We start from the raw sequence: 27,346 nt of genomic DNA, 5'->3' as shown, positions 1-27,346 counted from the left end.
AGTCGGGATCCTGACACTGTCTGGATTCTGGTGCCGGTATTTAGACCGTTGGCATCTTGCATGCTGGGATGCTGACTACATCCCTCGTGACCTTTATCCTTCTCTACTCACAAGTATCTCCAAATGTCTTATCTATTTCCTCCTGGACGTCTCAGTGCTTTCTTAAACGTAACATGTCTAAGACTGAGCTGATCATCTTCCCACCTTCCTGAATACCCTCACCTCCCACAATTTCTCTACCTACAATATTAACAGCACCACCATGTTCTATAGCCCGCAAGTGCGCTATCTTGGAGTTATCCTTGACTCCTTCCACTTTTTCAAACCACACTTCCAGTACCTTTCGTTTTAAAATATCTCCAGGATCAGACCTTTTCTCACCCTGGAGGACACTCATTCACTCACTGGTCATATCCTGACTGGACTACTGTAACCTCCTCCTATCTGGTCTCCCTGACTCCCTCCTCTCTCCATTACAAACTGTCCTCAATGCTGCTTAGCTCATCTTCCTCTCCAAATGCACTACCTCTGCCTCCACAATTCTACAAGCCCTACAGGCCCTTCAGAACTCAATTCAAACTTCTCACACTCACTTACAGCCCCCACCCAATCCTCTACCATTTACATCTCTGACCTGATCTCCCTCCACACTCCCTGGTGAGCAAAAGACTAATCTATGGTCACCCCTTCAGGCAGAAGCCGATCACCGGAGGTGCGCAGAGTTCCTGGTGCTTCAGGTAATACTGCCCCTATGTGTTAGGGTCAGTCCACTTCCACTCCATTACTCAGACCACATGCAAAACACTGCTCATACTACTTTCTTATGCCATCCACCTGCTTTTTACACTCTATCTACATGCATGTATGGATTGCTCAAAGCTCAACCTCAGTTGCAGGTGGTTTATTAATTTCACAGGATGGCACCAGCCAGCGACCAACCAAGCAGACTTTGTGATGGGAATTACTGGTACACGATGAAGGTCTTTATAGTGCATGCTGAGAAAATGTGTTGGCCGCTGCTGGCACATGCTGGACAAACATGTCTAAGGATTTTAATACATCACCCTCTGAATGGCAAATAGCACAAGTTATTTTCTTACAAAATCGTTGGTTCCTAATATTTGGAAGACTTTGCCCAGCCTTACTGTGTGACGGAAATGAATGTGTAAATGTACACATAAACCAACACTCTGAGAGCAGCATATATTAGTCTTGTACATCCATCAGGAAAAAAAACGTTTATTAGTAGAGACAGAGATAAACAGAGAACATCTCATTGCAGTGGTACAAATTGTACTTAGCATTATAGCACTGAGAGTCTGCAACAATTTACAAAGCAACAAGGAGGACGGAATGCACAATGGTGACAGAATTTATATCTCCATTTTCTATTATCTGTAGCATAAGCACATGGTGAGGAACAGTTATAGGTAACACACAAAATTAGGTTCTGAGTTATGAAGCTGCCTTTAGCAATATAATAGTTTCCAGCAAGTTATTCTGAGTTGTCCTCTGAGATTTCTCTTCTTTTTGGAAACCGAATCAACCAAGCAAATGTAAAAACAATGATAATAACACAACAGTCCTCTGACCATATGATATAAGAAATAGGCCGTAGAGTCAGGTTTCCTGCAGATAAGGGAGTCAGCCAGGAGCCAATCAGATCCCATAAACTGACGCTCAGGTTACATAGCAATTGGGACTATTTTAGCCATCAGGAAAATGCAGTCCAGGAGCATCAAACAGTGCTGAAACCTGTAACAGAAATGAGATATATCACACATGTGCCACCATACTATAACTCTATACCATCATAGGTATGAAACATTGGCAGAGCATTCCTGGACTGTCCTATGCAGTCTAAACTCCTAGCAAGATAAACTAATTATTTATTACCAGTTATTTATATAGTGCCCACACATTCTGCTGCACTGTACAGAGAATATTTGGCCATTCACATCAGCACCTGCCAGGGGCGGATTGGGATGGAAAACCAGCCGGGGAAATTTTTGGACGCAGCCCTTATGGGGGGGCGGGCTTTGTTGAGAAGGCGGGGTCTGCTGAGGGAATAGGATACTCCCACTTTACAGGGCCTGATTCTAAATTGGACGCAGTTGTGGCTACTACTAATCCCTTGCATGATGCACAGCCAGTACACACTAAACGATATGTCATCCGATCCGAACTCTGTTATGATTTGCAACATTCATTGTTATGATATTGTGTGATATGTGGTAGAGCGCGATGAGGGGGGTATCTCTTTTTTGCTGTTTACATACACACACACACATATATATATATATACACAAATACACAGTATATAGCAAGTGTATGGGCAGCACTTTAGTTGTGTGTGTATATACATGTATATATAGTATATATATGTGTGTCTACTGTATATATATATATATATATATATATATATATATACATGAAGTGGGGCAAAAAAAGTATTTGGACAGCCACAGATTGTGCAAGTTGTTGCACTTTAAAAGATGAGAGAGGTCTGTAATTTCCATCATATTTCAATCACTTTAACTGTGAGAGACAGAATCAGAACAAAAAATTATGGAAATCACATTGTATGATTTATAAACAATTTTTTTGTATATTCTTGCGGAAAAAAATATTTGGACAATCAAAAAGTTTAACTCAATACTTTGTAAAGTAACCTCGGTTGGAAGGTGTAATGCTGCACGATCGGTGGTGAGCTCCGATCGCGGCAGCTTGCAGTTTGGCCGGCAGAGAGGTGGGTGAGGGAAGAGCCGACGCCAGCCCCTAAAGTCATAATAAGGGACCGGCCCAGCGGGAAACGGCCCAGCATCCCAATCCGCCCCTGGCACCTGCCCCAGTGGAGCTTACAAGTCCTGATGGTGACAGCGAGACAGAGCTCTCCAATAGGGGCAGTCTCACTTGAATAGTGAGGAATGCAATATATATGATGGGGGAACAGGATGATAAAATGTGCAACTGGATCTCATGCTGTAATTGTTTGCAAATGGGGCACATGTGGTGTAATAATATGATACTCATAGTAATGTGTGATGCTATATAACATGTGGTGTAATAATATGATTCTCAGAGTAATGTGTGATGCTATATAATATGTGGTGTAATAATATGATTCTCATAGTAATGTCTGATGCTATATAATATGTGGTGTAATAATATGGTACTCGTAGTAATGTGTGATACTATATAATATGTGGTGTAATAAAATGGTACTCATAGCAATGTATGATGCTATGACATGTGGTGTAATAATATGATACTCACAATAACGGTGTAATAATATGGTACTCATAGCAATGTATGATGCTATGACATGTGGAGTAATAATATGGTACTTATAACAATGTATGATGCTATGACATGTGGTGTAATAATATGGTACTCACAGTAATGTATGATGCTACGACGTGTAGTGTAATAACATGGTACTTATAGCAATGTATGATGCTATTACATGTGGAGTAATAATATGGTACTCATAGCAATGTATGATACTATGACATGTGGAGTAATAATATGGTACTCATAGCAATGTATGATGCTATGACATGTGGTGTAATAATATGGTAATCATAGTAACGGTGTAATAATATGGTACTCATAGCAAGGTATGATGCTATGAGATGTGGTGTAATAATATGGTACTCATAGTAACGGTGTAATAATATGGTAATCATAGCAATGTATGAAGCTATGACATGTGCAGTAATAATATGGTACTCATAGCAATGTATGATGCTATGACATGTGGTGTAATAATATGGTACTCATAGTAACGGTGTAATAATATGGTACTCATAGCAATGTATGATGCTATGACATGTGGTGTAATAATATGGTACTCACAGTAATGTATGATGCTATAACCTGTGGTGTAATAACATGGTACTTATAGCAATGTATGATGCTATGACATGTGGTGTAATAATATGGTACTCGTAGTAATGTGTGATACTATATAATATGTGCTGTAATAATATGGTACTCATAGCAATGTATGATGCTATGACATGTGGAGTAATAATATGGTACTCACAGTAATGGTGTAATAATATGGTACTCATAGCAATGTATGATGCTATGACATGTGGAGTAATAATATGGTACTTATAACAATGTATGATGCTATGACATGTGGTGTAATAATATGGTACTCACAGTAATGTATGATGCTACGACATGTAGTGTAATAACATGGTACTTATAGCAATGTATGATGCTATGACATGTGGTGTAATAATATGGTAATCATAGCAATGTATGATGCTATGACATGTGGTGTAATAATATGGTACTCATAGTAACGGTGTAATAATATGGTAATCATAGCAATGTATGATGCTATGAGATGTGGTGTAATAATATGGTACTCATAGTAACGGTGTAATAATATGGTACTCATAGCAATGTATGATGCTATGACCTGTGGTGTAATAACATGGTACTTATAGCAATGTATGATGCTATGACATGTGGAGTAATAATATGGTACTCATAGCAATGTATGATGCTATGACATGTGGTGTAATAATATGGTACTCACAGTAATGGTGTAATAATATGGTACTCATAGCAATGTATGATGCTATGACATGTGGTGTAATAATATGGTACTCGTAGTAATGTGTGATACTATATAATATGTGGTGTAATAATATGGTACTCATAACGGTGTAATAATATGGTAATCATAGCAATGTATGATGCTATGAGATGTGGTGTAATAATATGGTACTCATAGTAACGGTGTAATAATATGGTAATCAAAGCAATGTATGAAGCTATGACATGTGGAGTAATAATATGGTACTCATAGCAATGTATGATGCTATGACATGTAGAGTAATAATATGGTACTCATAGCAATGTATGATGCTATGACATGTGGTGTAATAATATGGTACTCATAGTAACGGTGTAATAATATGGTATTTATAGCAATGTATGATGCTATGACATGTGGTGTAATAATATGGTACTCATAGCAATGTATGATGCTATGACATGTGGTGTAATAATATGGTACTCACAGTAATGTATGATGCTATGACCTGTGGTGTAATAACATGGTACTTATAGCTATGTATAATGCTATGACATGTGGTGTAATAATATGGTACTTATCGTAATGTATGATGCTATGACATGTGGTGTAATAATATGGTACTTATAGCAATGTATGATGCTATGACATGTGGTGTAATAATATGGTACTTATCGTAATGTATGATGCTATGACATGTGGTGTAATAATATGGTACTTATCGTAATGTATGATGCTATGACATGTGGTGTAATAATATGGTACTTATAGCAATGTATGATGCTATGACATGTGGTGTAATAATATGGTACTTATAGCAATGCATGATGCTATGACATGTGGTGTAATAATATGGTACTTATAGCAATGTATGATGCTATGACATGTGGTGTAATAATATGGTACTTATCGTAATGTATGATGCTATGACATGTGGTGTAATAATATGGTACTTATAGCAATGTATGATGCTATGACATGTGGTGTAATAATATGGTACTTATAGCAATGCATGATGCTATGACATGTGGAGTAATAATATGGTACTCATAGCAATGTATGATGCTATGACATGTGGTGTAATAATATGGTACTCATAGCAATGTATGATGCTATGACGTGTGGTGTAATAATATGGTACTTATAGCAATGTATGATGCTATGACATGTGGTGTAATAATATGGTACTTATAGCAATGTATGATGCTATGACGTGTGGTGTAATAATATGGTACTTATAGCAATGTATGATGCTATGACATGTGGTGTAATAATATGGTACTTATAGCAATGTATGATGCTATGACATGTGGTGTAATAATATGGTACTTATCGTAATGTATGATGCTATGACATGTGGTGTAATAATATGGTACTTATAGCAATGTATGATGCTATGACATGTGGTGTAATATTATGGTACTTATAGCAATGTATGATGCTATGACATGTGGTGTAATAATATGGTACTTATAGCAATGTATGATGCTATGACGTGTGGTGTAATAATATGGTACTTATAGCAATGTATGATGCTATGACATGTGGTGTAATAATATGGTACTTATAGCAATGTATGATGCTATGACGTGTGGTGTAATAATATGGTACTTATAGCAATGTATGATGCTATGACATGTGGTGTAATAATATGGTACTTATAGCAATGTATGATGCTATGACGTGTGGTGTAATAATATGGTACTTATAGCAATGTATGATGCTATGACGTGTGGTGTAATAATATGGTACTTATAGCAATGTATGATGCTATGACATGTGGTGTAATAATATGGTACTTATAGCAATGTATGATGCTATGACATGTGGTGTAATAATATGGTACTTATAGCAATGTATGATGCTATGACATGTGGTGTAATAATATGGTACTTATAGCAATGTATGATGCTATGACGTGTGGTGTAATAATATGGTACTTATAGCAATGTATGATGCTATGACATGTGGTGTAATAATATGGTACTTATAGCAATGTATGATGCTATGACATGTGGTGTAATAATATGGTACTTATAGCAATGTATGATGCTATGACATGTGGTGTAATAATATGGTACTTATAGCAATGTATGATGCTATGACATGTGGTGTAATAATATGGTACTTATAGCAATGTATGATGCTATGACATGTGGTGTAATAATATGGTACTTATAGCAATGTATGATGCTATGACGTGTGGTGTAATAATATGGTACTTATAGCAATGTATGATGCTATGACATGTGGTGTAATAATATGGTACTTATAGCAATGTATGATGCTATGACATGTGGTGTAATAATATGGTACTTATAGCAATGTATGATGCTATGACATGTGGTGTAATAATATGGTACTTATAGCAATGTATGATGCTATGACATGTGGTGTAATAATATGTTGACCAAGCCGCCAGAATCTCTACAACTTCAAGACACAGTTGCAGACAGAGATATGGAGCTGGGCCGACATATTGGGCCGTATTATGCAGTGTGTACTGACTGCCCGATATATCATGCGGTCGGGTGTCGCATCGCTGGGTACCCACATTGGCAAGTGTGTACCCAGCTGAAGAATAGACAGCAGCACCTCAATGACACGATTATAGGGTGAATCTCATGCACTTCAGCAATCCCTTCAAAAAATCTGTGTGAATGAGTCCTTAATGTTTACATGGTCACAACTCTGGTAGAATATATTAACCAGCATACAGGTACATAGGTATTCTACAAGTCATTTCAACACCAAGTAACCAAGCCGGGGAGTCAGTGCCAAAAAGTGGTTCTAAGTGCAGGAATATATGTAAACTCGACAATTCACAACTGAAGGTCAGGGGTGGCAATACTGTAACTGGGGTGTGAATTAAACAATCCATATGAAAGCCCTGTGTTAGTAAGGGTGTAATTAGTGATGCTAATATATGTATACATTCCTGGGAATAAAATGTGTCACAGCAGGGACTATGGAAAACATGCACTGTTAGGGTCCCCCAAGGACTGGAGTTTAGAAACACTGCTTTATATTACAGAATTCCTTAGTTACTTATAATAGCCTTATAATTACAGTACAGGGTTTATTATCTCATATAAAACTTCATTCTACCTAAATGACTAGCATGTATCAGTCAGTTGGAGTGAAACGTGTGTCATACCTGCAAGTCAGTGACCTCTTCCCACATTAATGTTCTTCTTCCCCTTACAAATGAGCGCAATTCCAGCAATGATTCCGCATATTCCATAAGCCAGGCCGAAGCCACACAGTATATTATGAGACGTCTCTGAAGCATGACGGGGGGCCTCTGGTCCTGTCATATGTAAAAGACAATAAACAATAATGTTAATAAAAATTAATATATAGAGATCAGGAAAAAGCTGCACAATGCAGTACACAGTCACATACACACCTATATCAGTGTAATGCTGGTTATACGCTGTACTATAATCATTCACAATCTGATGACGGCTGACAAATGGTCTGGATCTATCCGATCAACTTGACTGCTGTTCAGCCAAGTTCATGTTGTGAATGCTGATCATCGGCGCTGTGCGCCCTGTGCTGGTCCTTTCTCCCCTGAGCGCATGACATCATGAAGTTGCTCCGTGGGGGCAGGGCCTCCAGCACTGGGAAGTACAGCACTGCCCAGAGTGTCCAGTACAGGCTGCAGGGTGCAATGCCAGAGTTAGACAGATGCAGGAGCAGTCAGGCAGCCGCAGTGCCGCCCCAAGGGCTCTGCATCCTGTGGGAAGGCACCGCTCGCACATCCCTAGTTAGTGCAGATCACCTTCATACATCTTGCACTGTATGGTGGGGCGCTGATTACTGGCCCCTCGCTCCTCCCCTCCCAGGTGTCTGCTGCACTATCATGCAGTCTATTGCCAGCTTACATCTTGATCAAACCAGCCAAACTTAGGGGTAAATTTACTAAGATGGGAGTTCTATTCAGAAGTGATGTTGCCCATAGCAACCAATCAGATTCTACTTCTCATTTATCTAGCACCTTCTAGAAGATAATACCTGGAATCTGTTTGGTTGCTATGGGCAATATCACTTCTGAACAGAACTCCCATCTTAGTAAATTTACCCCTTTAGTTTTCTGTTCTGGATGTAACTACTGAATGCATTGGAGTTTTTCCCAAGAGGGATCCAAGAGGATCCCTCCCAGGGTCTCTCACGGTTAGCACATATGCTGGCCAACAGCTGCGCATTCGCAGAAGGACTCCCGGGTCATAAACCCTGAAGTCCCTACACCGCAAAGGACGGCTCTAATCTGGAGAGCTGTCCTTTGCTTAAATCTTCATGCATATGGTGTTACTAAACGCCGGTATGCATGCGATCATTGGCGGGATGCAGCACATCTAACATGCGATGCTTGATGCATCCCACCCTCAATGTGAGAAATAGTTCAGTTCAGTTGAGCACGTTTATACTGTTTTGGGCCTATTTGTTAAATTCATTTTTGACAGGGACTGCTGTTACTAGATGTACTAAGCTCTGGAAAGTGATAAAGTAGAGAGTGATAAACGACCAACCAATCAGCTCCTAACTGTCATTTTTCAAACACAGCCTGTAACATGACATTTTGGAGCTGATTGGTTGGTACTTTATCTCTCTCCAATTTATCACTTTCCAGAGCTTAGTACATCTGCCTAGCATCAGTATTTATAATGACATGACTTATATGTCAGTATTTCACTGATTCATGGATACGCGAACATTTTTCAGACTTTAAGATACTTTCTTTATATATTTCCCTGTTAGGTATACAGCATGATCAGATAGTGGTCTTTTTGCTTTGTGGTGTATATACCCTAGTTAGAATGACCAGAACACTATTGTACCCTAACCTTACCTGCAGCCCATCCCAAACCTCATATGGTCATACATAATGTTGACATTAAGAACATATTGACATAGGTCTACATTTGGAATGCCGACATATTAACTACATATTACCCTGTGTAAGGCTAACTTCAAAACCTAGGAGTACCCGCAGAAATGGACACGGAAGCTGGTCTTACACTGCACTTAGGCAGCTTTACAACTTGTCAGTGACCCCCGCTTAGTGCAACATGAGCTGCTTGCCTTGGTCAGATGGGAGCTCAAAAGTTATTTTATTGGGGTGCAGGGAGGGGTTTGAAATACTAGAGTCTCCAGGGGAAATCAGGCACATTCCCATAACTACACTTTCACACTTTCTTAAAAGAAGCCCACTGCATTCTACAGTTCACAGTGTTCTGTTGAAATTAAGTAAAACAATGAGGGGCCTATTAATCATACGATAAATGCCCTGGTAACCATCCGGAAAGCTAGTTTCCGCATATTTAGGTTACCGGGCTATTCATCATTAGGGGTCCGATAGGACCCCCCGGTACTCAGCAAACTCAGAAAACGGAAAGTTTTCAGAGTTTGCTGCCGAGAACAAGCGCCATCTTCCGACAGCGCTTGTTCTTGGATCACTTCTCCTTCCTATGGGAAGGAGTTCCGGGGACGCGAAGAGGGATCCGAGCGGATCCCTCCGCCACCTCCTCACTCCCTCCCGGCGGCTTTGCGCCGGCGGGGAGCAGGTACGTAACGCAGCTACAGAAGTAGCTGCGATACTTTTCACGGGGACAACTGCTTTTCGGAACATTTGTTCCCTCTCCGGAGCAATGATGAATTGCTCCAGTGTCACGCTTCCCTGGCTACGAGTTGGATACTAAAGTATCCCTCGCAGCGAGTTAATTCCTTCATAATCGGAGGCCATACGGACTTTGATGATGAATAGGCCCCTGATTCTTATAATACAGTATAAATCAGCTCATTCCCTTAGAGTATCAATAGTGACACATACCACACAGTAACACATCAAACGGGTAAAGTAATGGTGCTACTTACTCCAGAACTTGTTGGTGGGATTCACGGTTAGTCCGCCATGCTCCACAGAACAGGTATACACATCCCCCTGTTTCGGTATCACGCCCAAATACAGGAATTTACTGAAGGAACCGTCTGGTGCAGGGTAGAAGTCTGTCTCTGACACTCCGTCCGTCACAGGCTCATTATTCTTCAGCCAGCTCATCCTGATCACCGGGGGAAAGAACTTGGTAGTAAGACAGATCACTGTAGCAGGTTGACCTAGAACCACAGGCTCCTCTGTGAATACATGCAATTGCGGGCCAACTGCAGGAAGACAAGATCACAGTATTATGACCTAAATGAGTTTTATCTGATACTTTGTCATTTGTGTCATCTTAAAATTGTTTCAAAATATTTTGGTGGACTTATTTTTTGTCTATGTAATTAAATCTTATAGGCCTTCTTCTTAATTAGGTCTTAAGGGCAAATTTTCATATCAGTCCCTCTGGCTATTGGTTGGTTAGATACACTCTATATAGAATGTATCTAATGGTACAGTACCATCAGCTGTAGACTGCTCATACACGTAGGAAGATTTGTGTGCAGACTTCTGAATTTTTCCAGCCACCCACCGCTGTATCATCTACCGACATTGCAATTCATGGTACACACTCAAAGAGTGTCGTGGTGTAGCTTGGACACATGCAGGGGATAAATAGATTTATTGAGTAGAAAGATTTTACATGTTACTGGAGTTAATAAAACAAATAAAGCCTAATAGGTCCTCTTCAGTACCCTTCCTACTGTATTACAATTAGCATCATCGATGTATCTGTGTCACATGATCATTTCCAAAAAGGAATTATTGGTCCAAAGGCTCTTATTTTCCCAGTAAGTTACAAACATTTTTGTCTGTAGCATACATCCTTAAACTAGAAATACAGCTGTGTCCTTACACACAAGGGCGCCGAGAGGGGGGGGGGGGGGGGAGCGGGTACTGTTTACCTGGACCCGGGCTTCCTGAGGGGCCTGGGTCCGGCGCTGCCCCCCCTCCCTTCTCTAACTCACAGCAGCCACAGCAGTCTCCTTTGTCTGTGGGGGTGGAGCGATCACACTGATTGTGCCCCCCCCTGGCTTTGCGCCAGGCTGAGGTGCTTACAGCGCCCCGCTTTGCGGCGCTGCAAAAGGGGTTTTTTTTGCTCGAGGGGGCATGGCCACGCCTCCCACGATTAGGCCATGCCCCCTCTGTACCTGGGCCCGCCAGGGCTCTCTACGGCCCTGCTTACACATCTTTGCTGCAGTCATTCTACATAGCGGCAGGTCCTGTGAGACTCTGATAGCTTTGGGCGTCTTTTTTTGCCGAAAATGCATCTAAGTCGCAACGCGGTGCATCCAGGACAAAAAAAAAGACGCCCGACGCTAGCATAGTAGCACGGGACCTGGTGGCTCACTCACGCCAGGCAAGTCACTCGGTGTGGCGTATTGAGGCTGGATGTAGGAGGACACATCTGCAGCTGTGGTATAGTATGAAGGTGATTGCTTGTGTGAGAACGGAGATGTGCGGTTGTGCAATGTTGGATTCAGCAATGAAGATGTTTTCTATGGATTTGCAGTCCCATGTCTGGTCAGGAACTTTGTATAACGAGGTGACATCACAGGTCATCATTATGTAAGGCTCTTACCATTTAATATTCAGGATATGGAGAATCTGGAATCTGGCTTCACTACTAAGGGCTGAAGAAGTCTATGGGGCATATTTGCTAATGTTCTTTTGTGAGAAATCCCCCACAAACAGCTGTTTTGGGGGATCCCTGCAAAAGGTAAAAGTATCCCCTAGATGTAACATGGAGAGATCATAGAATATATCTCTGATATCTGTCGTGGTCCCTCCTTTTCTGATTACAAAAGCAGCTCCCATAGACTCCCATAGATTACTCAATTGGTGCATTTACCATTCTGGAGCTTGGCCCCAGCAAGTAATGCTATCTCCTGATGTCGTTAGTCTTTGTAGCATATGGGCTACATTATGCAAAACGTACCAGGACAGGGGTCCATAGGCTCCATGACACTCCACACTCACACGTGCGCAGTCAGCAGACCACACATGCACAGTAGTGCGCTGGGTTCCAGACACAATGTAAAGTGATCGCATCACCAAACGCTGTTGAAGGCCCTGAATGTGATTTTTAGTACATATGTGTGATCTATAATTTCTTATTATAAGTCTAAAGAGAGAAAGACTTGCTGCGTGTTATTAGTGATAATCCATTTTTGAAGTGTCCTGGTGTAGCTCACTTAATAATGTACTAACAACTGATATACATTATAAGATCATCTCTAAATGGTACCACAGCCCGAGCACACTTTCAAAAATGTTACCAGGGGACCCTGCAGGTTGCTGGAGGTGTGCGGCCTCTTTGGTGACTCCTCTGCACATTTGGTGGCTGTGTACCACCTTAAAAGCCTTCTGGGATGGGGTGATGTTCTGTGGCACGGGAGATCTTAGGAGATGATGTTCCGTACGACCCAGAATTCTGGCTCCTGATTCCAATGCCTTTATTGGCAAATAAAACATCTAAATTCAGGTCCCTCAGCAATACACCATGGTCTCACTTCTCCCCTTTTCATAACCCTCCCAGACCCTATTGGGTTTATCTCTATCCTATCCCACTTTTTTCTTTCCTTTTCCTTCTTGCTTGTGCTCTATACACCCAAGGGTCTATCACATTGTTCTATTCATCCTTTCTATGCAATCTACCATATTTTTAACTGTGGTCCATGTCTTATAGCATCATATATCTTGAGTTACATCTCCGTGTTCATGCAAGTGTTTTATTCATCTTGTTTAATGTACTTGGTTTCACATGTCGGTTAGACCCACCCCCCCTTCTGTCACAATGCACCTGCAACTTTTGTATAATGTTTGTAAAATCCCAATAAAAACTACTTGTATAAAAAAAGCACAATCCTATGGGTCACAGAAGTCCAAGGGCCTGATTCAGATTTGGGAATAGAGTAATAAAGAGCAAGTAAAGGTGCCCATCCACTAGATGATTAAGTTGAGCGATTGAACGATAACGATTGTTCAATCATTCATAAATCGTTTGCAAAAACGTCTAAAACGACCAGCGATGTGCGTGCCCGCTGGTCGTTTAGACATCTATCATCGTGCAAACAAGCTGGTCAAACTGACGATAACGTCAGGTTGAGCATGTTTGCAGATGATTGATGACCCTGCACTGAACGACTGCTCACTCAGTGCAGGCTCATCACAGACTGACAAACGACTGCACGATTACAATGTCGTAATCGTGCTGTCGTTTTCATGTCTGCTAGTCCATGGGCAGCTTAACTGTGGACCTTGGTAAAACCAGGCTGCACTGCAGGTGGGGGCAGATGTAACGTGCAGAGAGAGTTAGATTTGGGCGGGGTCTGGCCAAACAGACATTTAAAGTGCAGTGTAATAATAAAGCTGTGCAATATTTGTGGGCTACATGCAAAAGCAGCCAGTATTTACCCTGCATGTAAAATAATGTATGTATTTACACCCCTTGCATTGCAACATGGTTTGTCCAGGTACACAGTTACCTGCTCTTTCTTACTCTATTCCCAAAGCTGAATCAGGCCCAGAGTCACTAGCTGGGGTATAATGGGCCCGATTCAGAGATGGACAGAATTGCAGAGCAGTACGCAAGCGCACACAAGCGGATGTGCAATTCCGTCCATTTAAAATGCAAATACAGGTGTCACAGACCTCCTTGCTGCATTTGCGTAATCCCAGCACTGCGACCGAGGTTGCAGTCTCAAGCCACCATCGGTTGCGATTGTTGTCGATGTTCCTTTGGCCAGGCTGCGGGAGCTAAAGCTTCCCGCAGCCTGGCTGGGTCCTGGCAACTTGCGAGGCCAGGAAGTCTGTGTGCACCCACACATGACTCTGGCCTCGTCCCTCCTGGAAAACATTTCTGGGAACGCTGCCAGGGAACGCCCCCACCTCCCAAATGCCGCAGCCTGCTGGGAGACACTGCGAGCAGACTTGCAGTTGGGGGGCTGCACATGTGCAGTCACATCCTGCGCATGCGCAGTCCTCCTACCATCGGAGAAGATGCGCTAACCATCGGGTTAGCATACATCTCTGAATCAGGCCCAATATTCCTTGTGATTTACAAGTGTCCCACAGCTGTCTAGCATCATTGTTTTGAAGCAATTGCAGTAAATACAAAGAAGTTTGTAGCAGATTCAGGGCCTCATTTATCAACGAGTGAATCACTCAAAACGAGTGATAAATGTCACTGTGTATGATAAATGATGATCCAGCCAATCAGCTCCCAACTGTCATTTTTTCTAACAGTTGACAGTTGGGCGCTGATTGGCTGGAGCACCATTATCATACACAGTGACATTTATCACTAGTTTTGAGTGATAAACTCGTTGATAAATGAGGCTCTCAGTGATATAAGAGGAATTATGTCAAACCTTCTAAAGTGGACCAGTGGAGAAATTGGCCATAGAAACCAATCAGCTTCTACAGATGGGTTCACATACATCTAGCCTCTTTACGCGATAAACAGCCCTTCTAGTCGAGCCATGCCATAGCGTGACTCGGTAGCGCCGAGCGTCTTTTTACCTTCAAATTCATCTTATTTACACAACTATGCGACTAGATAGCACAAGCAGCTTCTGCTGATTAGAATGATATGCAGCGGCATAGCGGCAGCCTGACGTGGGTGAAATTCCCGACTGCACTAAAGTAAGTATAAACTAACCTATCCGCCCTTCCCTAACCCTCCCTTAGGGGTGCCTAACCCTAACCTACCCCCCAGTGCCTAAACCTAACCCCCCTTTCCCCGCTGCCTAAACCTAAGTCTCGGGAGGGGGGGGGGGTGCCTAACCCTATCCTCCCCCTGGGGGTGCCTAACCCTAATCCCCCCTTCCCCTAGCCTAAACCTAACCCTCCCGGTGGGGTGCCTAACCCTAAGTCCCCTGCCGGAGTGCTGGATCTAACCCTCCGCCCCTGCAGCTGTCCGCGCCCGGCGCCCTGCTTACCTTCGATTGGGATGCCGGGCTCCCGGCGTAGGTAAAATGACAGGCGTCGGATTTCGACGCCTGTCATTTAACCCTTGCTGGGATTAGACAGTCGGGAAGCCGGCGGTCGGGATTCCCTCCGTCAGCTTACCGTAATACATGTACCGCCAACAACCAACATCATAACATGGGGGTAATACACATACCGCTGACAACCAATCACAACATCTAACTTGGGGATAATACACGTACTGCCAACAACCAACATCATAACATGGGGGTAATACACTTACCGCTGACAACCAACATCACTCACAACATCTAACTTGGGAGCAATACACATACTGCCGACAACTAACATACCATGATATATTAGCATGACACCTGTAGAGGGAAAGGTAAAACTCTATGGAAGTAGTAATGACCCTCACTGCTCACGTATCACAACCACTTGTGTTATACACCCATTGTACATTTGTGCATCAATGATCATTTCTTACCATATGTCGCTTTTGTGTTATTTGACCGTTTTATATACATTTCAAGATTATGTTTCAGCACCTCTATATTCTGCAACGATGCAGCTGCCTCAAAAGTAGCTACTTTCCCAAACTCCGGGAGTTTCCATTTGGTCTCCTTCTTTCCCAAATCCACGTAAAAGATCTCATCCTCGTCCAGCTGAAACATGAACTCCCCTTTAGGCTCCGATGTCTGGTAGAAGACTGACTGAGTAAACACATTGTCCACTGCAGAAGAGACAGGTAATACCAATTAATAGATGCACAATGTGACTATTAGATATATAATATACAGCAGATAAAACCGGTTACAGTTTGATTCAGTAATATACTGTATACCACTTTCATTGACTCCATAATGTATTTTATTACACGCTGAAAACTTACCTAACAGAATACAAAAAGGTTTGTATTAGGCACACTAGGGGGGAAATCTTTTATTCCCAGGGGTTTTGCTGCGGTTTACCGGTTGTATTGTATCCCGCAGCTTTACTAAGCTCAAACCCACAGCAAAGCTGCAGAGAGATTACACTGTAGAATAAAATATTAATTAACCATTAATGTTTTTACAATTGCAAATATAGAAACCCCAGATTTACTAATCTGCAGCTTTAGAAACTGCCCCAAACCCACCAACAAACCCGCCGAAAAAATATATAACGTGGCTGTGATTGGCGAGATAGCTCAATGGCTGCTGTACGAACAATCTGGATAAGGAGAGGAATCACAATTCACTTACAGTGAAGACAAAAATAACCGAGGTGCGCATAGAACGGAGGGCATATAAACCTCTAGGCAGGGATGGATGGGGTTAATAAAGTGATAGGTGTGGTAATTGAGGATTGACAGTTGTTAAGTCACAGGGATAGGTTGTTTGTTGTTAGGGGGGAGTGGTTACTGGACTTATCAGTAATAGCTGTAGGATGTTCAGCCTCTTTGATTCTGATCTCCCACCCTCCCTTCCCTATTGTGTCTTGTGTCGGCTTTATTTCATGGTGGGGGAAGACCGGCAATCTGTAAAGCGTCCATATTATTGCAGTAGGAGCGGTGCACACCCGTTCAATGCACTGGTTAGGCTGGTTTCACCCTACTGGGGTCAGCAGTGCCTCTCACCCGGGAAAATGGTGTATCGGTATGGGTGTTGGATACTGCTCACTTGCTAGAAAGGGATAGTTGGCCCTTGCAAGTACTTTATATTGGCATGGGTGTCTTACTTGCTCAGAAAGGGAGAGTTGGCCCTTGCAAGTATCTCACTTACCATTAAGGGATAGTTGGCCCTGGTAAGTTGTGTGACATCTTTTGCCATTTGCCTAAGTCAAGCTGGTGCCGGTGGTTTTGCCGTTCTTCCCTCTGCCACCATACTCATTATTGTAATAAATAAAGCTGACCTATTAGTTTACACGGCATTAACTTGGTCTGTGTCTTTATTTCAGAAAATATGGTTTGAAAAGAACTTGTGGTTACATACATCATCTGACAATAGAGAGTTTATTATTATATATGGAATAAGCAGGTATATAACATTGATAATTCTCATATAGCGAAAATACTATTTTATTAATATATCAGTGAGATAATTGTAGTATTTCATTTGATAAAGAGAGCAGTTTAAATAATTATTTATATTAAAGGGGCAATATTAATTTATTAGTTAATTGGTGTTTAAAAAATGTTTTTATGACGGGCCAACATTGTATTATTTTATAACTGCATAAATGGTGCTCACATCATAAAGTAGTCATGCTGCCCCGTCATTGAAAATATTTTTAAAGACCAATTAACAAGCTCCTTTAATATAATTAATAAATAAATAAATACTAATCTCGTAATCAAATGAAACAATAATTTCCCACTAATATATTAATAAAATAGTATATCCCTCATAAGACAATTCTCAATGTTACAGTATCTGCCTCCCTATTCAATATACAATACAAGATAATCTCCGCCGTTGGCGTTAGTGTATATAAGTGTAACTGCGTAAACACCTTGAATGTGGGTAAAAAAAATACCCCGAATGACCAGGACTTTGTCTGTCCAATGAACAATATCCTTTTTTACTTACTTTACGTGGTTGCCCATTAGCGCATGCGCAGGATCTGTTCTGCGACGTTGCCACTGCATGACTGACGTGGCCATTTGGAGCACACTTGCCAACTCTCCCTCATTGTCAGGGAGACTCCCTGAAACAGTAGCAATCTCCCTGTCTCCCTGAAGAGCCTAGCAATCTCCCTGATTTTACCTTGCTCCCATTATGAATGTTACATATAAAAATAAACAGAGATATATACATCCAAATGGGATGATTAGTATAATTTCCCTGCATTGGTTATAAGGCACAGTGATCCCTATGGCTACATGCATTTTCTGTAATGTATCAGTGTGTTTTCATCAAAAATTAGATCTTACTGACTGCTTTTGGGCTCGTTTACATTTGGATGTAAGTCAGCATTATGACACGCCCCCCAGATGTAGCAGTACACGCCTCTCAGATGTAGCAGTACACGCCTCTCAGATGTAGCAGTACACGCCCCCCAGATGTAGCAGTACACGCCCCTCAGATGTAGCAGGACACGCCCCCCAGATGTAGCAGTACACGCCCCTCAGATTTAGCAGGACACGCCCCTTAGATGTAGCAGGACACGCCCACTGTAACACGCGCTCATAGGTGCTGCTTTCACAATCTCCCTGACATGCTTTTTCAAAAGTAGGCAAGTATGATTTGGAGGCGGTGACATCCAGCGTCCCAGAAAATGGGGGCGTTTCTTGGGTGTGACGGGGCCAGTGTCTGCGTCTTCTGATGCAGCCTCAGTGACCTCGGAAGCGTGAAATACACAGTCAGTCATCCTGAGTAATTGATAATCACAGAAATGATCTGATGGATTACAGAAGCCGGGAGGAGATCTCTATTCACACAAGACCCCTCCTGCCGCATTAGCACTTTATTGCACAGCCAATAGGTACAAAGTCGCAGCGGCTGCGCCATACCGTGCAGCTCTGACTAAGGCCTTATGTTCACACTTCTGTTGGGTAGATCCCCAGTTAGGTTTAGATGCTTGTTTTACAGTATTATAGCACCAATATAGGGAGTTACTTTCTTGTGATGGGGAGTTTACATGGACAGTCTCCTGCTATGGATGACTTGTGAAAACCCTAAGTAAATTGTAAATATGATGATTTTACTTGTACTTGCATTCTGCAGATGGGTGTAGTAGGTATTACTGCCGGCAGCATGGCCAGCGGTTCAAATACCGACAGCGGCACCCCGGCAAGGGTGAAAATCCCGATTGTCAAAAGGTAAGTAACGCTAACCTAATTCTACCCCCTAACCCTCCCTTAGGGGTGCCTAACCCTAACCTCCCCCCCAAGTGCCTAAGCCTAAACCCCGCCCTAAGTCCTAAACCTAACCCCCCCTTCCCCGCAGCCTAAACCTAAGTCTCCCAAGGGGGTGCCTAACCCTAACCTCCCTACCCCTAGCCGAAACCTAACCCTCCCAGGGGGTGCCTGACCCTAAGTCCCCCTGGGAGCCCTAAACCTAACCCTCCCCCCCCACGCGGCTGTCCGCGCCCGGCTTACCTCCGTTCGGTATGCCGGGCATCGGGCTCCCGGTGTATGGATATTGACAGGCGTTGAGTTTTCGATGCCTGTCATTAGTACCACGCCGGGATTAGAGAGTCGGGAAGCTCGCGGTCGGCATTTAGACCGTCGGCTTCCTGACTACATCCCCTGCAGATGAATCAGTAAAAGATTCTCTAAAATATATATATATTTTTTAAAGTTCTAGTAGAACTTTGGTGGAAGTCCCTTCCTGTGTACCCCCATCATTACTTGTAAGTAGCTGGATCCCAACACTTGATGGGGGATGTAGGAAAGGCATTGGTTCCTTATAGTGCACTGTTGTATCGTGTATTAACTAGCATTTTAGACCTGGCATTTGCCCGGGTGCTAGCTGTTGTGCAGAGTTTTTCCTCTCCCGTCTGCCCCAGTTCTTGTCACTAAATATCTCCAGCTTCCCCGTATTCTTGCCTCTACTCCTCTCATCTCCCCTAGGGCTCTATTTACTACAATCCGCATTTGTAATGCAGATTGTAGTGTGATATTACCGACTGAATTCGAGAAAGCTCTGTCCTTGCGAATCCCCTCAGCACACTAGTCACGGTATTTTCGCAAAAAATACCTACCATGACAAAGTGCCCGCGCATGCGCGGACAGGCCGCTGCTACACCCCCGGCGCTAAGCCCCACCCCCATCATTAAACCCCGCCCCCGCGATTGCGGACCACCCGGCGACCCCCCCCCTCCCTTAATAGCACTTACCTGCAATCATCGGTGCTCCGGTGATGTATGCCATGCCTACGATCAGCTGATATCACATACTGCACCGGGACCTGACCACCTGATCACGGGGCCACAGTACAGCATGGGAGACCAGCTGACCAGAGGGAGGACATCACTCGGAGCCCCGAGCCAGGTAAGTGAATTTTTTTTTTTCCACTTCTTTTTTTTAGCAGAGATCAGCTTGCGGTCTGTTTAGACCACACAGCTTATCACTGGGGCCGGCTCCGGGCTCTGCCTTTTAGAGCAGAGTAGGAGCCCGGTAACCGGGGAAGACCCTGGATAACGCCACCTCCAGGTGGCGTTATTATCACAGGGCTTTCCCCGGTATTTTTTTACAATTTATTTTTAGTAACTCTGGTCGGATCACATTTCCCATTACAGTTATAGGAGATGCGATCTGCTTACTAAAAATAAGTGATACTTAGGGGTTGGAGTCGAATTTTTACGAATTCTACTCCAATTGCCCTGTAATAACTATAGGTGATACTAAAATAATGTGAAAAGGGTGTGAAAACACAAAACACCCTTTTTCACTTTATTTTAGTAAAAATAATGTTAATAAATAGAGCCCCTAGTCTCCTCCCCTGCCCCTATTCTTCCCCAGGCCAATAGTGAGTTGTGCCGGCCTGGGTACTTTTGGGGGCGTGGCCTAATGTGAGAAGGCGTGGCCCCATCTTACAAAAAAAAAATTTGAACAAAGGATTTGCTGTGCCGCAAAGGTGCGAATCATGCTCCACGGTGAGGTGGATTGTGTGGTGGGGTTGGCGCCTTGTGTCCCTCATCCAGAGGCAAATCCAGGGGAGGGGGGGAGGGTCAGAGTGCGAACAGGGCCTGTTCTAGACATTGTGGAGCTCAGGGCGAAAGTTTACAGCTGTGCCCCCCCCCCCTAAAAAAGTTCTTACAGATGGCGTGGTTCAAAGGGGGCGTGACCAATCGGGAAGGGGGGTGTCCTTGCCACCCACAATTTATCACACTTTGAGGCGTGCCTAGCACTTACGGAGGTGCTGGGCTTTCCTCCAAGCTCTCCCCTCACAAAGAATTATTTCAGTAATGCACCTTACACAGTAATGCCCGGGCCTTTATAACACATTATGCCACATGCAGTAATGCCCTTTATAATACAATGTAGGAGCCAGACTTCAGTAGTATCTGGGTATGTGAATGAGACTGCCTCCAGTAGTCAGTATCAGTCTCTAGTGGTGAGTGGTACCTGGGTATGTGTAGGAGCCTGTCTCTATTGGTAAGTGGTACCTGGGTGTGTGTAGGAGCCTGTATCTATTGGTAAGTGGTACCTGGGTATGTGTAGGAGCCTGTCTCTATTGGTAAGTGGTACCTGGGTATGTGTAGGAGCCTGTCACTATTGGTAAGTGGTACCTGGGTATGTGTAGGAGCCTGTCTCTATTGGTAAGTGGTACCTGGGTATGTGTAGGAGCCTGTCTCTATTGGTGAGTGGTACCTGGGTATGTGTAGGAGCCTGTCTCTATTGGTGAGTGGTACCTGGGTATGTGTAGGAGCCTGTCTCTATTGGTGAGTGGTACCTGGGTATGTGTAGGAGCCTGTCTCTATTGGTGAGTGGTACCTGGGTATGTGTAGGAGCCTGTCTCTATTGGTGAGTGGTACCTGGGTATGTGTAGGAGCCTGTCTCTATTGGTAAGTGGTACCTGGGTATGTGTAGGAGCCTGTCTATTGGTAAGTGGTACCTGGGTATGTGTAGGAGCCTGTCTCTATTGGTAAGTGGTACCTGGGTATGTGTAGGAGCCTGTTTCTATTGGTGAGTGGTACCTGGGTATGTGTAGGAGCCTGTCTCTACTGGTGAGTGGTACCTGGGTGTGTAGGAGCCTGTCTCTATTGGTAAGTGGTACCTGGGTGTGTTTAGGAGCCGGTCTCTATTGGTAAGTGGTACCTGGGTGTGTGTAGGAGCCTGTATCTATTGGTAAGTGGTACCTGGGTGTGTGTAGGAGCCTGTATCTATTGGTGAGTGGTACCTGGGTATGTGTAGGAGCCTGTCTCTATTGGTGAGTGGTACCTGGGTATGTGTAGGAGCTGGTCTCTATTGGTAAGTGGTACCTGGGTGTGTGTAGGAGCCTGTCTCTATTGGTGAGTGGTACCTGGGTATATGTAGGAGCCTGTATCTATTGGTAAGTGGTACCTGGTTATGTGTAGGAGCCTGTCTCTATTGGTAAGTGGTACCTGGTTATGTGTAGGAGCCTGTTTCTATTGGTAAGTGGTACCTGGGTATGTGTAGGAGCCTGTCTCTATTGGTGAGTGGTATCTGGGTGTGTAGGAGCCGGTCTCTATTGGTAAGTGGTACCTGGGTGTGCGTAGGAGCCTGTCTCTATTGGTAAGTGGTACCTGGGTATGTGTAGGAGCCTGTCTCTATTGGTGAGTGGTACCTGGGTATATGTAGGAGCCTGTCTCTATTGGTAAGTGGTACCTGGGTGTGTGTAGGAGCCGGTCTCTATTGGTAAGTGGTACCTGGGTGTGTGTAGGAGCCTGTCTCTATTGGTAAGTGGTACCTGGGTATGTGTAGGAGCCTGTCTCTATTGGTAAGTGGTACCTGGGTATGTGTAGGAGCCTGTCTCTATTGGTAAGTGGTACCTGGGTATGTGTAGGAGCCTGTCTCTATTGGTAAGTGGTACCTGGGTGTGTAGGAGCCGGTCTCTATTGGTAAGTGGTACCTGGGTGTGTGTAGGACCCTGTCTCTATTGGTGAGTGGTACCTGGGTATGTGTAGGAGTCCTGTCTCTATTGGTAAGTGGTACCTGGGTGTGTAGGAGCCGGTCTCTATTGGTGAGTGGTACCTGGGTATATGTAGGAGCCTGTCTCTATTGGTAAGTGGTACCTGGGTGTGTAGGAGCCGGTCTCTATTGGTGAGTGGTACCTGGGTGTGTAGGAGCCGGTCTCTATTGGTAAGTGGTACCTGGGTGTGTGTAGGAGCCTGTCTCTATTGGTAAGTGGTACCTGGGTATGTGTAGGAGCCTGTCTCTATTGGTGAGTGGTACCTGGGTATATGTAGGAGCCTGTCTCTATTGGTAAGTGGTACCTGGGTGTGTGTAGGAGCCGGTCTCTATTGGTAAGTGGTACCTGGGTGTGTGTAGGAGCCTGTCTCTATTGGTAAGTGGTACCTGGGTATGTGTAGGAGCCTGTCTCTATTGGTAAGTGGTACCTGGGTATGTGTAGGAGCCTGTATCTATTGGTAAGTGGTACCTGGGTATGTGTAGGAGCCTGTCTCTATTGGTAAGTGGTACCTGGGTGTGTAGGAGCCTGTCTCTATTGGTAAGTGGTACCTGGGTGTGTGTAGGACCCTGTCTCTATTGGTGAGTGGTACCTGGGTATGTGTAGGAGTCCTGTCTCTATTGGTAAGTGGTATCTGGGTGTGTAGGAGCCGGTCTCTATTGGTAAGTGGTACCTGGGTGTGTAGGAGCCGGTCTCTATTGGTAAGTGGTACCTGGGTGTGTGTAGGACCCTGTCTCTATTGGTAAGTGGTACCTGGGTATGTGTAGGAGTCCTGTCTCTATTGGTGAGTGGTACCTGGGTGTGTAGGAGCCTGTCTCTATTGGCAAGTGGTACCTGGGTATGTGTAGGAGCCTGTCTCTATTGGTAAGTGGTACCTGGGTATGTGTAGGAGCCTGTCTCTATTGGTAAGTGGTACCTGGGTATGTGTAGGAGCCTGTCTCTATTGGTAAGTGGTACCTGGGTGTGTAGGAGCCGGTCTCTATTGGTAAGTGGTACCTGGGTGTGTGTAGGACCCTGTCTCTATTGGTGAGTGGTACCTGGGTATGTGTAGGAGTCCTGTCTCTATTGGTAAGTGGTACCTGGGTGTGTAGGAGCCGGTCTCTATTGGTAAGTGGTACCTGGGTGTGTGTAGGACCCTGTCTCTATTGGTAAGTGGTACCTGGGTATGTGTAGGAGTCCTGTCTCTATTGGTGAGTGGTACCTGGGTGTGTAGGAGCCTGTCTCTATTGGCAAGTGGTACCTGGGTATGTGTAGGAGCCTGTCTCTATTGGTAAGTGGTACCTGGGTATGTGTAGGAGCCGGTCTCTATTGGTAAGTGGTACCTGGGTATGTGTTTCTGGGGTTGTTATCTCATTATTTGTTTCCTTCTCCTCTCTCCCCAGTGTCTCCTATTCTCTCTGAGGCTGCTCGGGGTAGTGAGCGTACACAGTGGGTTACTAGCTGTTGTGGCTGTTATTTTTTTCCTCTCTCCCTGTTGCTGTACCTCCCTTTCCATATCTGCTCACTTTTCTCCCATCTCTCTCCTCTTGTCCTATCCCTTATCTGACTCTCCTAATCCCCCCATTCCCGATCTCTCTTTACCCATGTTCCCCCACCTATTTCTCCCCCTCTTACACCATCTTTTTTTCCTTTTACTTTGGTCTAGACCAATATATTGGTTCAGTGCCGATATCGATATGGTCAAACTCCCCATGAACTATGTGCTGCTGCGCCGAGTACAGGGGTTAGAGGCTCCCCTGCATTTTGTGGTGCTGAAGGAGGGGGCTCAGTGACAGACCCCAGATGGCTGCACCGAAAGGCGGTGAGGAGGGAGAGAGGTGGGACAGAGTAGCCTATGGACGGGCTCTGATATTGTTAGACATTGCACATTGGCTGTATGGAAAGTAGGTGAGGAGGGAGGGACATGGGGCACAGTGGCTTGCATGAAGCCGTCGAGTTAAGGGTGGTGGTGCATGCCCTATGTCTGTCTAGCAGTACTAAGAGGTCCCGGGGTGGAGGGGTGGCATAACCTCCATCATCCCTAGTGCGCAACTGTGAAGACAACATATACGCCCATTAAGCCCACCAGAGCTCTTAGTGCTGCTAGACAGACATAGTGACCACCTCCTGCCCACAGCCTTCCCACCAGCCACTCTGCCCCATCTCACTCCTTTCCATATTGCAAATACAGTATGGCCCCTCCTCCGACACCATGAAGCCGCTATCCCAGGTGCCCCGCACAGTAGCTCACAGTCCACAGCAACTTCTATTATATCGATATCGGCACTGAATGGATATATCAGATTAGAACGGAGCAAAGACAGCAGGGAAGAGATAATGGAGTGGGAAGGGGACATGTTGGGGGGAGAGAGAAAAAGAGAAATAGGACAAGAGGCAGAGAGATATCTAAAGATAAAGAGATAGGGAAGTGCGGGGAATGGGGAGAGCTAGATAAGGGATAGGACAGGAGGACAGAATAAATACCCCTGCACAATAGCTAGCGCCCCAGCAAATGACAGGTCAGAAATACTAGTAAACAAATATCTGAGTAGTAGTACTAGTAACAAACGCGAAGGATTTGTGAAAGGGAACTTGTGAGGTTATATATAGTACAACTGTACAGGGTGCTATATTATTTTGCTGTACAAGTAATACAGGGGGGCATTATAGAGGTGGAGCACTGCACTTCCCCTGTCATTACTGAATAACAAAATACTCATCTCTGATGAGAACTCCACTTTGCAGTGCAAATATACAGAGATCCACGCCATCAGGTTAGTTAGAAAACTTCAGTCAATGCTATTTACAATAAAATATATAATAACATAGACATGTAAAAAATATAAATGGTTATTTTTGGTGAAAATTTGGAATAGGAATGCTATAGACATGTGAGACACTTCAATGTCCTGGTATAGAATTAAGTGGTGGTTCCCAAACTCAGTCCTCACGGAAACCTATAGTCCAGGTTTTAAAGATATCCATGCTTAAGCACAGGTGACTTAATTAGTACCTTAGTCAATTTGATTATAACATCTGTGCACAAACATGGATATAAAACCTGGACTGTAAAGCTGGCCACACACTAGACCAACTTTCATCCAACCATCCAACTAGTTGATGGTTGGATGAACCCATACCCTAACCCTCCCTCCCCAGTGCCTAACCATCCCTCCCCAGTGCCTAACCCTAACCTCCCCCCCTAGTGCCTAAACCTAACCTCCCCTCCCCACACCCTAAACCTAACACCCCCTCCCCGGTGCCTAAACCTAACCCCCCTAACTCCCCCCTCCCCCTCCCCGGTGCCTAAACCTAACCCCCCTGCTAGTGCCTAACCCTAACCCTCCCCCTAATGCCCAACCCCAAAACCATTACCTAACCCTAACCTCCCCCTAACACCCTGATACTTACCTTCGGGATGTTGACGGCCAGGATACTGGTGCCAGGATCCCGACCTGTCGGGATTTCGGTGCCGGTATTCAGACTGTCGGCATCCCGCACACCGGGATGCCGACTACATCCTGAACAGTACATTCAGTAAAGAAAAGATACTGAAATGCAACAGGTTAAAGAAGCAAAGAAACAATTTAATATGTGTCTGTGCTCAGGGAGGGGAGAGCAATTTTCCCATTAGAAGTTTTAAATGTACTAATATTACTATTGTTGAGGACGCTAAACTAACTCTCAAAAAACATCCAGTATTTTATTTTGTAAAGTGTAGTACAGGTATTACACTGCTAGAAACATTTTAATTAATTTAATACCATTTTTATTTTACTGTTATAACTACAAGTCTCCCAATATATCAGCCACTCTGTAAGGCATCTACTATTGCAAAAATATTTTCCTCTGCAACTAAAGGCCCCCATACACGGTGCGATTCAAAGTCGGTAAAATTAGTTGTACAACTTCCCTTGAAATTCTTCCCTTGAAATTCTTCATACGATGTGGTCAAATGGTGTACGATTGATCGTTACGATCATAGGATAAGATGCATAGAAGTGAATAAGGTTGTACTCAAAAGATCGTAGATCTCTCTGCAAAACCATTTGATCTGCGATCCAACTAGACGACGGCGGGGACGCGCATCGGGGTCACGGAAGACTCAAATACAACTATTTGCAAACGATTGGTCTGACCAAAATCATGTGAAAAATCGTCCCGTGTATCTCCTGCATTACCTCCCATTATAGGATCTAAGCTTCCACTTACCTTCAATAGCTTGACTGGTGCTCATGAAGCACACAGATATCAGGGATAAGTAGCCCAGGTGGAGGTGCTGTCTTTGAGGCATCGTGCATAGAACACAGAGACACAACTTGTCCACAGATCTCCTTAGAAATATCTGTACTACAGAGA

The 27,346-nt window shown here is 44.0% G+C and overlaps 1 protein-coding gene across 1 annotated transcript; it reads right to left on the bottom strand.

Moving 5' to 3' along the window:
- Positions 1 to 1,223: 1,223 nt before the first annotated feature.
- LOC148506505 (RLA class II histocompatibility antigen, DP alpha-1 chain) lies at positions 1,224 to 27,346 on the bottom strand. The gene is made up of 5 exons (XM_088446519.1): positions 27,200 to 27,346; positions 15,919 to 16,164; positions 10,436 to 10,720; positions 7,713 to 7,865; positions 1,224 to 1,755 (listed from the first exon to the last, which is right to left on the bottom strand). Exons 1-4 carry the CDS (start codon positions 27,279 to 27,281, stop codon positions 7,720 to 7,722), a joined length of 759 nt encoding a protein of 252 aa, XP_088302645.1. The 5' UTR covers positions 27,282 to 27,346; the 3' UTR covers positions 1,224 to 1,755; positions 7,713 to 7,719.

The sequence above is a fragment of the Taudactylus pleione genome, unplaced genomic scaffold (assembly GCF_031769625.1).
Source record: "Taudactylus pleione unplaced genomic scaffold, aTauple2 ptg000400l, whole genome shotgun sequence".
NCBI lineage: Eukaryota > Metazoa > Chordata > Amphibia > Anura > Myobatrachidae > Taudactylus > Taudactylus pleione.
Note: the sequence above shows the minus strand (reverse complement) of the source record. Positions and strands in the feature narration are given on the sequence as shown.